An 11,369-nucleotide genomic window follows, 5' to 3' on the forward strand; every position below is an offset into this window, starting at 1 on the left:
CTGCGGGAGAGCAGGCGCGGAGCGGGACGCGAGCTGACACGGGCGTGCGGAGAGCATCCCGCGTCCCCAGAGTACCGGGTGACCTCGCGGAAGACAGACAGCGCGGGAGGGGAGGGGGGGGTCGGTCACGATTTGAGGCACCGAACTGAGGACAGGGTTGACAAGACTCCCTTCTCGTGAGTTTCAGCTGCCAGCAGCCCCTTCTCCGTCTGAAGTGAGCGCCGGGGGGCTGCGGGCGTGGAACGGGCTCGTGGTGTGTTAAGTTTGCTCTCGAGGGAGACTCCCAGGAACGTCTTGTAATTCGCAAAGCCTGGGCGCAGGGGTGTGGCGGCGGGGATGGCGGGGAGCGCTGCTCTGGGGAAGGTGCTGACGGTGTCGGCGGGGTACGCTTCCGCATCCGTAGGGGACATTTTTTTTTTTTTAAGCGGATGAGTGAGAGATAAACTGCAAACACTAGTTCATGATTTTAGGGTGAGTTGTAGGGGAAGGGGTTCCTTCATTCTTGATGAAAGCTACTGCGAGTCGCTGTGTTCTGCGATGTAGCTTTTTGTCAGCGTGTGTAAACTTGGAAAGTGAAAAAAAAGTGTTCCTGGGGTTAATGTGTACTTTCAAAGCAGCAGAGTTTGTTCCCTGTCCGTTGTTTGTTGTACTTCTTCGGAAACTATGAAGTAGGTGTGGTTATTACCTATTTTGCAGAGGAAGAAACATACACAAATAAAAGGCTAGGACACCTGCTGCGTCAGGAGTCCCCCCCCCCCCCAAATAATATAAGCTACTTAAAAGTCGGTTGCAGGCTTGTCAGATGTACTTTGTGGTAGGTTAGAATTAAAAAGCCCATTAAACTGACTTTGGTGCCAAGTTGTTCTCATTACTTTTTTTTTTCTCTCTCTTTAGAATTCAGGTTTCTTCTCTGTGTCCTAAGTGCCAGAATTGTAGGTATATGTTACCATGTCTTACACAGTGTTTTAATTTTTAAACTACTTGGCTTCTCATGACCCTAGATCTTGGTTAGAATTTCATGCAGCAGTTTCGCCTGTATGACTGGACATTTCAGCCTCAGAGTTTTAGTCACTTTATTTTATTTTATTTAATTTATTTATTTTTTTTGTCGGTCATGGGGCTTGAACTCTGGGCCTGGGTGCTGTCCTTCAGCTCTTCAGCTCAAGGCGAGCGCTCTACCACTTGAGCTACAGCGCCACTTCCGGTTTTCTGGTGGTTTATTGGAGATAGGAGTCTCACAGTCTCTCCTGCCCGGGCTGGCTTTCAACCGCGATCCTCAGATCTCAGCCTCCTGAGTAGCTAGGATTACAGGCGTAAGCCACCAGCGCCCGGCTAGTCACTTTATTTTAAGAAATGAGTATAGTAATCATAATCCCTGCCTTGCCAGTGTATCTGTGAGAAATGTAGAATGAAAAAGATCCAGTGCTTTCCTGTTATATAAGCTCTTAAAACAGTAGCTATGATTTTCCATTGTGTCCAAAGGTGGAAAGAGAAACTTGGACTGTATTATCTGAAGGAGGCAAACTGTTGGGAGTAGGTAACCTATTTGGAAAATAATTTAGAGGTTTATTTTCCCAGAACTTACAGTGGTGATGGAGAGAGGGATGAAGGATCATATTAACCTCACATTATATTAGCTGTCACTGGGCTTAAGACTTTTCTCTATTCCAGATGGCTTCACATACTTTTTATATCTACTCATTTGTATGCATCTGTGTGTGATTGCACATTTATGTGTTGGAATTAAGTTGGGAAGGTAGGTTTTCTTTGTGGTTGGGTTTAGTGGCCTTCATCCACAGTATTATGAAGAAAAAACATTAATGTTTCTACTGGGTCAATGAGTGAGGCATCTTAGGACAGAAGGTAACTGGTCCAAAGTTGTCTGTGTTGCTGCCAAGGACTGAAGGCATCAATAGCCTAGGCCCAACTGTAGCGTGTTTATGGCCTAGGTTATAGTTGTTGAGGAGCTCAGGTTTAGATGGCTAGTGGTAAAATCTAGTCCTGTATAAAGACTTTGTAGTTTACTTAGAATGCTGGGGTTTTGACTAGCTCAAAACACAACACCAACTTGCATTAAACAAAATATTGCTATTATGAAATCCAAACACTTCTTTGAGAGTGATCTTAATAGATTATTCATGGGAAATTCAGGTCTGCCTTCTACTTCTTACTACTTCGCTGGGCTTCCGGTTGCCAGCAATAAAATTGAGCCTAAAGGGAAGGCAAATGATGGAGGTAAGTGGAGCCAGAATGTATTTCCAGTAAGGCATAATTACAGCTATATGATTCATTTTTGAATCCTTTGGTAATTTGTCCATTCTTTTTTCTTATTCTGGATGTTGGTATTGGTTGTATTTTTTAAGTTAAGTGGTTGTGCAATGAAGTTACAATTCCAAATGGCAGGTTATAAGTGTAATGCATCTTGATCAATGCTACCCCTTCCATCTTTCTCCCCCATTGTTTCCCCTCTCACCCTAGCCTCAAGTTACATATGTAATTGTTATCTTATCATGGACTCTGAGTAGTGACTTCTTGATGTAGCATGCTTTTAGTCTTCTTCCAGAATAGTTTGTGTACATTAATTTAATGAATATTTGCAGAGTAATGCAGGGACAGCATAGGCACTGAAGATGAAGAGAGAAATCCTTAGCCTCAGGGAATTCAAGTTTAGGTCTGGTGTTGATGGCTCACACCTGTATTTCTAGTTAATTTGGAGGATGAGATTAAGAGGATCTTGTCTGAGGCCAACATTGGCATATACAGGAGACCTCAGCCAGTAGCTGGGTGCAGTTGTTCATGCCTGTCATCCTAACTATATGATCAGGAGAATTGCAGTTCCAGGTCAGTCTGGGAAGAAAAGTCTGAATAATTCTATCTCAAAGGAAAAAGCTGGATGTAGTGGCGCCTATCCCAGAGCTATGGTCAATCTAGGTGAGTTCAGGTGCTCACTTACTAGGGAAGCAAGGTCCTATCTCAAAAATAACTAATGCAAAAAAGAGCCGGAGGTTTGACTTAGTGGCAGAACACCTGCCTAGCTGTGTGAGGTCCTGAGTTCCTGACAAAAATCCCCAAGAGGGCTGGGATGTAGCTCAGCGGCAAAGCGCTTGCCTAGCAAGCGCAATGTCCTGGGTTCGATCCCCAGTACCAAAAAAGAAAAGACAAAAAAAAAAAATCCCCAAGAATTCACAGTCTGGGAAGGGAAATGAAATGTTTAATAGTTTAATTAGAACCAGTGTAGACAAAGGTACAGATAGACAAAGGTACAGATGTTGCACAAAAGAAAGTATGACTTATTTTGTCAAGAAGCCTTCTGGAGGAATGATTGGATGATGGGGAAATTTTATATTCCAGGCAGAGGGAATAGCATGTGGGTATGTAAAAGTAAAGGAGTGTGAAAGTGAGTAATTCATTGTTGATAGAGGTAGAGATTAAATAAATAAGAGAAGAGCATTGGTAGGTCACGGAAGCCTTTTGCATGTAGTTCATTAGCCCATTCCTGCATTCATTTCACTCATTCAAACAAGTAACATATAGCAGTGAACAAAAACTGTCCTTATGGAATGTGCATTTTAGTTGGAGTATAGACAGTGGACAAATAATATAGCATATTAGATAATATAAACATGAGAAAAATGAAATAACTTAGGAATTTGGGTGATGGAGAATCCTAGGAATTAAGCTAGTCAGATTGAATTTGAGTTTGAGAAATGTCACTTCAGCATTAATTATTGTTAGGAAAGGATTGGAGAAGGTAAACATGGGGAAATTAGCTAGAGGAGGCTGTTCTAGCACAACAGGTAAAAAATCTTGAAGGATTAAACCATGATCATGGCAGTGAAAATAGGAAGGAAAGGATAGATTTGAGAGTTTTGGAGGTTAGTGCATTAGGTGATACTTGAAAATTAAATAACTACGTTCCATGGAACTTTAGGACACTGATCAAAAATAGAAAAGGGATGAGAGAATCCTAAGGAATGAGAAGCTGATAACCCAGACCAGTGACTTACTTGTCCTATGGTCTCCTGTGAGTTGGTTCCAATTACTTTTAGCCAAGTATGGATAGTTTTAGTATTTGAAGTTGATGAGCAGAGTTTTGACAGTGAGTTATTTGTGTACTCTTCTTTTTACTTTGTGTGTTATTCATATAGCTTTTATTTTGACCTTCTGAATGGAACTTTAAGTTCTTTAATATAATATCAGTTATGTATGTGACTTTTTTGTCTTAGTTTTAGATTTTTTTCAGTTGTTTTGAAAGCAATTGTAATGTGTTTATAAATTATTTTCGTTAATATGCATCGAGAAGACAAAACTATGTAGAATCTGGAAGAGAGTTGATGTTTAATAAATGGCTATTGTTTTTACACTAGTAAAATGAAAAGAAAAAATAATTATAATGGCAGGTATTAATGATGCACATTTATTCTCCTATTCAGGAGGCTCAGATTTGAGAATCTCAGTTCAGAATTAGAGCTATTGTAATGTTATGAAAAAGAGGAGGAAAAACATTGCTTGCTATCATGCATTTTTAAGCGCTTTCCCCATTTTACCCTTGGCCACAATCTCATTGTGGTTTACATTACTAAGAGTTGCTCTCAGTTTTTACAGAAGTCATAAACTCTGGTTCAGATTAAAATAATATCTGATTAGGAATGATATGAGTTAATTGATTTGGTTATGCTTTTCTTCACATAACATTCTTAACAAGTATTAAAATATCTACTGCAGCTATAGTTTCTAAGAGAGAAGAAAGCAGAGTTAAACTTTTGTGTTTTTCAGATCTGCATCCTGAAGCCTACAAGAGCTTAATGCGTTTTGAAGCAAAAATTATTTGTGCACATGACTTTTGGCAAAATCATTTTGTTGATTTATATTTAATGGAAAAGCATACTATGAGTTATCTAGTAACGGTGGTAATAGGATTTCTAAGTTGAGTAAGTCAACCTAGTAGGCATCATTCTAAAGCTATGTGTATATCTCATTGAGTCTTATATACTAAATGATGGGGAAGTAGAGGGAATATTTTACAGAATACCTAGCAAACAAGTATTGTTCCTTTTAACTTTATTTTCCTGTTGAGAAGATAACTTCTGCTGTTCATCAGATTAGTAATCCCTAAGTCAAAGATTCTTGTATGGTCTGATACCTTAAGGCATTGGTAATTGCCCTCCTCTCATTATTGCTCTTTTCTTATGCTTTAGTGGTATTATTTGATCATATTACTGTTCCAATAGCTAGTCAATTGATAATGTGTATATTCTACAGAAAGATGAAAGTAAAATTGTCAGCTTTATTTCTGATGAAGCTGGTTGGAGAGCATACCTTAGGTCTGTACCACTAATAATACTTGCTTTGACTTAGATAGACTGCCTGGGCAGAGGCAGTACTGGGCTACAGAAAGCCTACTCTTCAGGGGCAAAGACAGCTCTTGTAAGCTACCTAACATCTATCTCTGAATCTCTAGAGGAAGTAGGTTCTTTTTTTTTAATTTTAATTTTATTGTTAAAGTGATGTACAGAGGGGTTACAGTTACAGAAGTAGGGTAGTAGTACATTACTTGTCGAACTTGTTACCTCCTCCCTCATTTTTCTTCCTCTTTCCTTCCCCACTAAGTTGTACAAATCATTTCCAAAATAGTGTCTTGTGAGTATCACTTGCATTGGTTCCCCCTTCAGTAAATGGTGCTGGCAAAAATTGTTTAAACACCTGTAGAAAACTAAAGTTAGATCCTTATGTATCACCCTGCACCAGAATCAATTCCAAATGGATCAGAGACCAAATAGATTCAGATACTCTGAAACCATTACAGGAAAGAATAGGAGAAACTCTAGGGCTCCTTGGCATGGGCTGAAATTTTCTTTTTTTTTTTTTTTTTGTCGGTTGTGGGGCTTGAACTCTGGGCCTGGGCGCTGTCCTTCAGCTCTTCAGCTCAAGGCGAGCACTCTACCACTTGAGCTACAGCACCACTTCCGGTTTTCTGGTGGTTTATTGGAGATAAGAGTCTCACAGTCTCTCCTGCCCGGGCTGGCTTTGAACCGCGATCCTCAGATCTCAGCCTCCTGAGTAGCTAGGATTACAGGCGTGAGCCACCAGTGCCCAGCTTGAAATTTTCTTAATAAGGACCCAAGAACAAATCAAAGAAAGCTTGAGCAAATGGAATTGCATGGCAAAGGACATAGCTTGCAAAATCAATAGAAGGCCCACAGATTGGGAGATCTTCACTAGCCATATAACAGATAAAAGTCTTATATCTAAAATATATCTAGAACTCAAAAAATTAAATCCCCTGACAACAAATCCTCAAAGAAACAACCACCCCACTAATAAGTGGGCTAAAGACTTAAAGAGAGCCTTCTTTGAAGAGGAATTAAGAATGGCCAATAGACACATGAAGAAAGCTCAACATCTTTGGCCATAAAAAGAAATGCAAATCTAAACAACATTGAGATTCCACCTCATCCCAGTTAGAATGGCTATAATCAAGAAAACTAGTAACAATAGATGCTGAAGGGGATGTAGCCAAAAGGGAACACTACTATACTGTGAGTGTTGATGGTAATGTAAACACTTTGGAAAGCAGTATGGAGGTTCTCAAAACGAAGAGCTCCCCTGTGACCCAGCAATCCCACTTTTGGGCATTCACCCAAATGACCACAACCAAAGCCATACTAAAACTACCAGCACAACTATGTTTATTGCAGCATTATTTACCATAGCTAAGATCTGGAACCAACCCAGATGCCCCTCAGTAGATGAATAGATTAAGAAAATGTGGTATATATACACCATGGAATTCTATACTTCCATCAGAAAGAATGATACCTCCCCTTTGTATGGAAATGGAAAGTCTTGGAAAAAATTATATTAAGTGAAGTAAGCCAGGCCCAAAGAAATACAGGTTCCATGGGTTCCCTTATTTGTAATAATTAGTGTACATCTAGGACAGACTTAGAATAGCTCATATGTCATATGGACATATGACCATATAGGATGATGATAAGTGAAATGAACTGGACACAAGAGGTTTTTCTTTGTTGTTTTTAATGTACTACATGATTTCTTTTTTCTTTTGTTTTCCCCGCCATGGTCTATCCCCTGTTGTCATTGTATTTGACTTTAGTACTGTGGGTATTTTATATATGTTCATCTGAATTAGGGAAGGGAAGGGGAACAAAAAAATGGTGAGACAAAGGGAGTAGGTTCTAGCTGGGCCCTGGTGGCTCACGCCTGTAATCCTAGCTACTCAGGAGGCTGAGATCTGAGGATCATGGTTCAAAGCAAGCCCGGGCAGGAAAATCCATGAGACTCCCTCCAGTAAGCCACCAGAAAACTGGAAGTGGCACTGTGGCTCAAGTGGTAGAGTGCTAGCCTTGAGCTGAAGAGCTCAGGGACAGTTCCAAACCCAAAGTTGAGGCCCCATGACCAACTGAAAAAAAAAGAATAGGTTCTAAAGAGAGAAAGAGTTTACCCAAGTGCTCTCAGAATTCACTCACTAGCCATATCATTCTTCCCTGAGAAGGTGTGTATAAGTAAGGGCTGGAGAGAGACAAGAGAAATTACTTTCGCTGAGTATTTTCCTACATTGGCAACTGGAGAAAGGAAGTATTATTGAAATGTTTTTGGAGAAATTAGGAAGAATGGTTGAAACTTTAAAGGTAACTGAAGTGTCTTCTACCTTCCTCATTAGCATATATGATTATCATTATCAACTGATTATATTACATAAATTTTTGATAGGGCATAAGGTCTTCCTAGATAAAAGTGTCCTAGTTAGCCTGTGTAGGCCTACTTCTTATTTCTTGATACCTACTATGTATACACTTTAGCTACATATCAGAATTATTATACTCCTGGAGCATGCCTTTCTCTTTCCTTCTCTTTTTTACCTTCCCCCATCTCCCTACCCTCCCTGACTTTGTTTTTGGTAGTCCTGAGAATTTGAACATATGACTTTGAACATGCTAGACACCACTGAGCTTAGCTCTCCTTCCCTTTCTTTGGTTTATTTGACCCTCACAAAAACCTATTTCATAGTTTAGGGACTGAAGTTTATAGATACTTGCCAAAAGTTAGTTCATAGATACTTGTCAGAAAACAATTACTTTCTAATTAGTGAGTGTAGAGCTACATCTGAATCTAGATATTTTATTTGAAGTTTAGAGCCTTTTCTTTAGTATTACACTGATAGCACAAGTTCTTTTCATATTTTTCATAACTCTTTAAATATATTTTGTGCTTAAAGTAATATGTATTAGGTATTTTCTCTGCTCTCGTAAAACTTATATTCCTATGGGTACAAGAGATAAACATAAAAAGAAAAAATTATTAAGCATTATTAGGTTAAAAGGTGATGTGTGCTCTGAACAAAAAAGGAGGTAGGGTTCAAATTTTAAATAGGACATTACTAAGAAAGTGAAATTAGAACAAATATTTAAAGATGATGAGAGAGCTTACCTGTAAGGATCTTTAGGCAAGTGAGTATTTTAGGTAGAGGAACACATGTACAAATACCTGAGGAAGAAGTGCATTTGTGATATATTTGGAAAGTAACAGAAAAGTATCCTAATATCCATTGTATTATCCCTTAATCATTGATTAAAGTCTTTTTTTTTAATTGTGAAAATACTGTACAGAGGGGTTACAATTACATGGGCAAGATAGTGAGTACATTTCTTATCAAGCATTGTAGCCTCCTCCTTTGTTTACCCTTCCCATCCCTTCCCATCCTCTCTCCCCCCTCACCCAATGCTCCCCCCCCCAAGTTGTAAAGTTCGTTTTCGACATGACAACTTGTACTTTTCATTGTTGCAACAGGTCCACCTGTATCCTTATTTAAACGACTTGTTTTTCCCCTTCCCCTCCACAAATTATACCCACATCAAATACAGTGAAAGCAGGGGTTATGCTGTGGGGGAGGGACATAACAAAGCAACAAAGAAATAATCTTATAATTGCATTAGAAACAAATGCATGAAAGAAAAAAAACATTTAAAATACATTTCTTAGGGTTCATTTTCCTAACATCACCTTATCTGACCATGGGACCTATGTTTCTTTGGGCTTGGCTTACTTCACTTAATATAATTTTTTCCAAGTCTTTCCATCTCCTAACAAATGGGGCAATGTCATTCTTTCTGATGGAGGCATAGAATTCCATTGTGTATATACCACATTTTCTTGATCCATTTATCTACTGAGGGGCATCTGGGTTGGTTCCAGATCTTAGCTATGGTAAATAATGCTGCAATAAACATAGTTGTACTGGTAGCTTTAGTGTGGTTTTGTTTGTAAACATTTGGGTAAATGCCCAAAAGTGGGACTGCTGGGTCATAGGGAAGCTCTATGTGGAGTCTTTTGAGGAACCTCCATACTACTTTCCAAAGTGGTTGAACAAGTTTACACTCTCACCAACAATGAAGTAAGGTTCCCTTCTGTCCACATCCCCTCCAGCATCTGTTGTTATTAGAGTTCTTGATTATAGCCATTCTAACTGGGGTGAGGTGGTATCTCAATGTTGTTTTGATTTGCATTTCTTTTATGGCTAGGGAGCTTGAGCATTTCTTCATGTGTCTATTGGTCATTCTTATTTCCTCTTCAGAAAAGTTTCTTTGTAAGTCTTTAGTCCATTTATTTATTGGGTCCTTGTTTCTTTGAGGATTTGTTGTTGGGGGATTTAATTTTTTTAGTTCCATGTATATTTTAGATATGAGACCCTTGTCTGTTGTATGGCTAGCGAAGATATTTTCCCAATCTGTGGGCTTTCTATTGATCTTGCTAGCTATGTCCTTTGCCATGCAGAATCTCTGCAATTTCATGCAATCCCATTTGTCCAACATTTCATATCTTTTTCAGTGCTATTCTTTGGGAAACTGTAGTTGTTGATACTAGGATGAAGGATATATTGTTTGGGATCTTTCCTTTTGAGTTTTTTGAATTGGGAGGCATGCTCTATCTTCCCTTACTTTTTTGTTAGGATTTCTCAGGCTGTAAACAGCAAATCTTAAGTTATACAGTCAAATGCTAAGAGTCAGGGATGTAATATTGAGATCTTTGATTCATTTAAATCAATTAGGTGCTCTCCTGATATTTCACTTACTTAAAATTTCATCTGTCTAGGTTTGTTGGCAGTTTATGCAGCATCTTCTCTGTTCTAAGAAGAGGAGTAACATGGAATTTTTGCCTTCAAGCTTACTTAGGTTTTCTAAGAAGACGATTGTGACTTCTATAATTACAAGGTGATAAGTCCTAAAACTGAAGTATAGGAGGTACATGGTGATTGGTACAGCTATGGAAGAACAACTTTATTTCAAAGAAAGATAATACTAGAAGAATTAGAAGAGTACTATGTTGTATCAGGATGTTATGCAACAATCCTTAAATGCGTGACTAAAAACATTGATAGAATTGGGATAAGAACAGAATTAGAGTTTGGGTAGGACAATATATAAACAATATAATAGTGATTATAAAACTGGTATGGAAGGGAGGGGCAATGGGAGGGCAGGGATGGGAAGGGGAAACAAAGGAGGAGGCAACAATGCTTGATGAGAAATGTACTCATTATCTTGCTCATGTAATTGTAACCCCTCTGTATGGTATTTTCACAATTAAAAAAAGGAAAAAAAACTGGTATGGAAGATGGAACTGTTAGTGTCTGGATAGCCTTTAGAAGTTTATTTCTGCTAACAGAATAACTGGCAGTTAAGATAAAAATGGAAGGATAAATAAAATTTTGTTATTCTGAAACATGCATTTTATTAATAGAAAAGTAGATAATCAAAATGAAGACAAACATCTAGGGTAATTAAGGTATCACCATTGTAGTATACCCATAAGCATATGGGTATAAAGTATCTTAAATATCATGCTTCATTTACTATCTTGTGTAAAACTTTCCGTGTCAAGAAATACTAACATGGTGGGGGAGGGTTGTGGTAGGGGAAAGGAGATAGGAAGGGGAAACAAAGGAGGAGGCAACAATGCTTGACAAGAAATGTACTCATTATCTTGCCCATGTAATTATAACTCCTCTGTGTGGTATTTTCACAATTAAAAAAAAAAAAGAAAAAATGTAAAAAAAATACTAACATTCAATATTATTTTCAGTGGCACAAAAAGTATTGTAGCCAGGTGCTGGTGGCTCACACCTATAAGCCTGGCTACTAAGGAGGCTGAGATATGAAGATCACAATTTGAAGCCAATTCAGGTAGGAAAGTTCATGAGATTCTTAGGGCCAGTTAACCACCTAAAACCACGAAATAGAGCTGTGGCTGAAGTGATGAGGACTAGCCTTGAGAACTAAAGCTCAGGGACAGTGCCCAGTTCAAGTCCCAGTAGCAGCACACACACACACACACACACACACACACAC

At 38.7% G+C, this 11,369-nt stretch overlaps 1 protein-coding gene across 1 annotated transcript in view; it reads left to right on the plus strand.

Moving 5' to 3' along the window:
* The window catches only part of Agps (alkylglycerone phosphate synthase), a 107,948-nt gene that overhangs the window by 363 nt on the left and 96,216 nt on the right, over positions 1-11,369 (plus strand). Inside the window, exon 2 of the mRNA XM_013027544.1 lies at positions 10-176. Within this exon, the coding sequence (XP_012882998.1) occupies positions 10-176 (167 nt within the window). The remainder of the gene's footprint in view (positions 1-9; positions 177-11,369) is intronic.

This window comes from Dipodomys ordii, unplaced genomic scaffold (genome assembly GCF_000151885.1).
Source record: "Dipodomys ordii isolate 6190 unplaced genomic scaffold, Dord_2.0 Scaffold5, whole genome shotgun sequence".
Taxonomy (NCBI): domain Eukaryota; kingdom Metazoa; phylum Chordata; class Mammalia; order Rodentia; family Heteromyidae; genus Dipodomys; species Dipodomys ordii.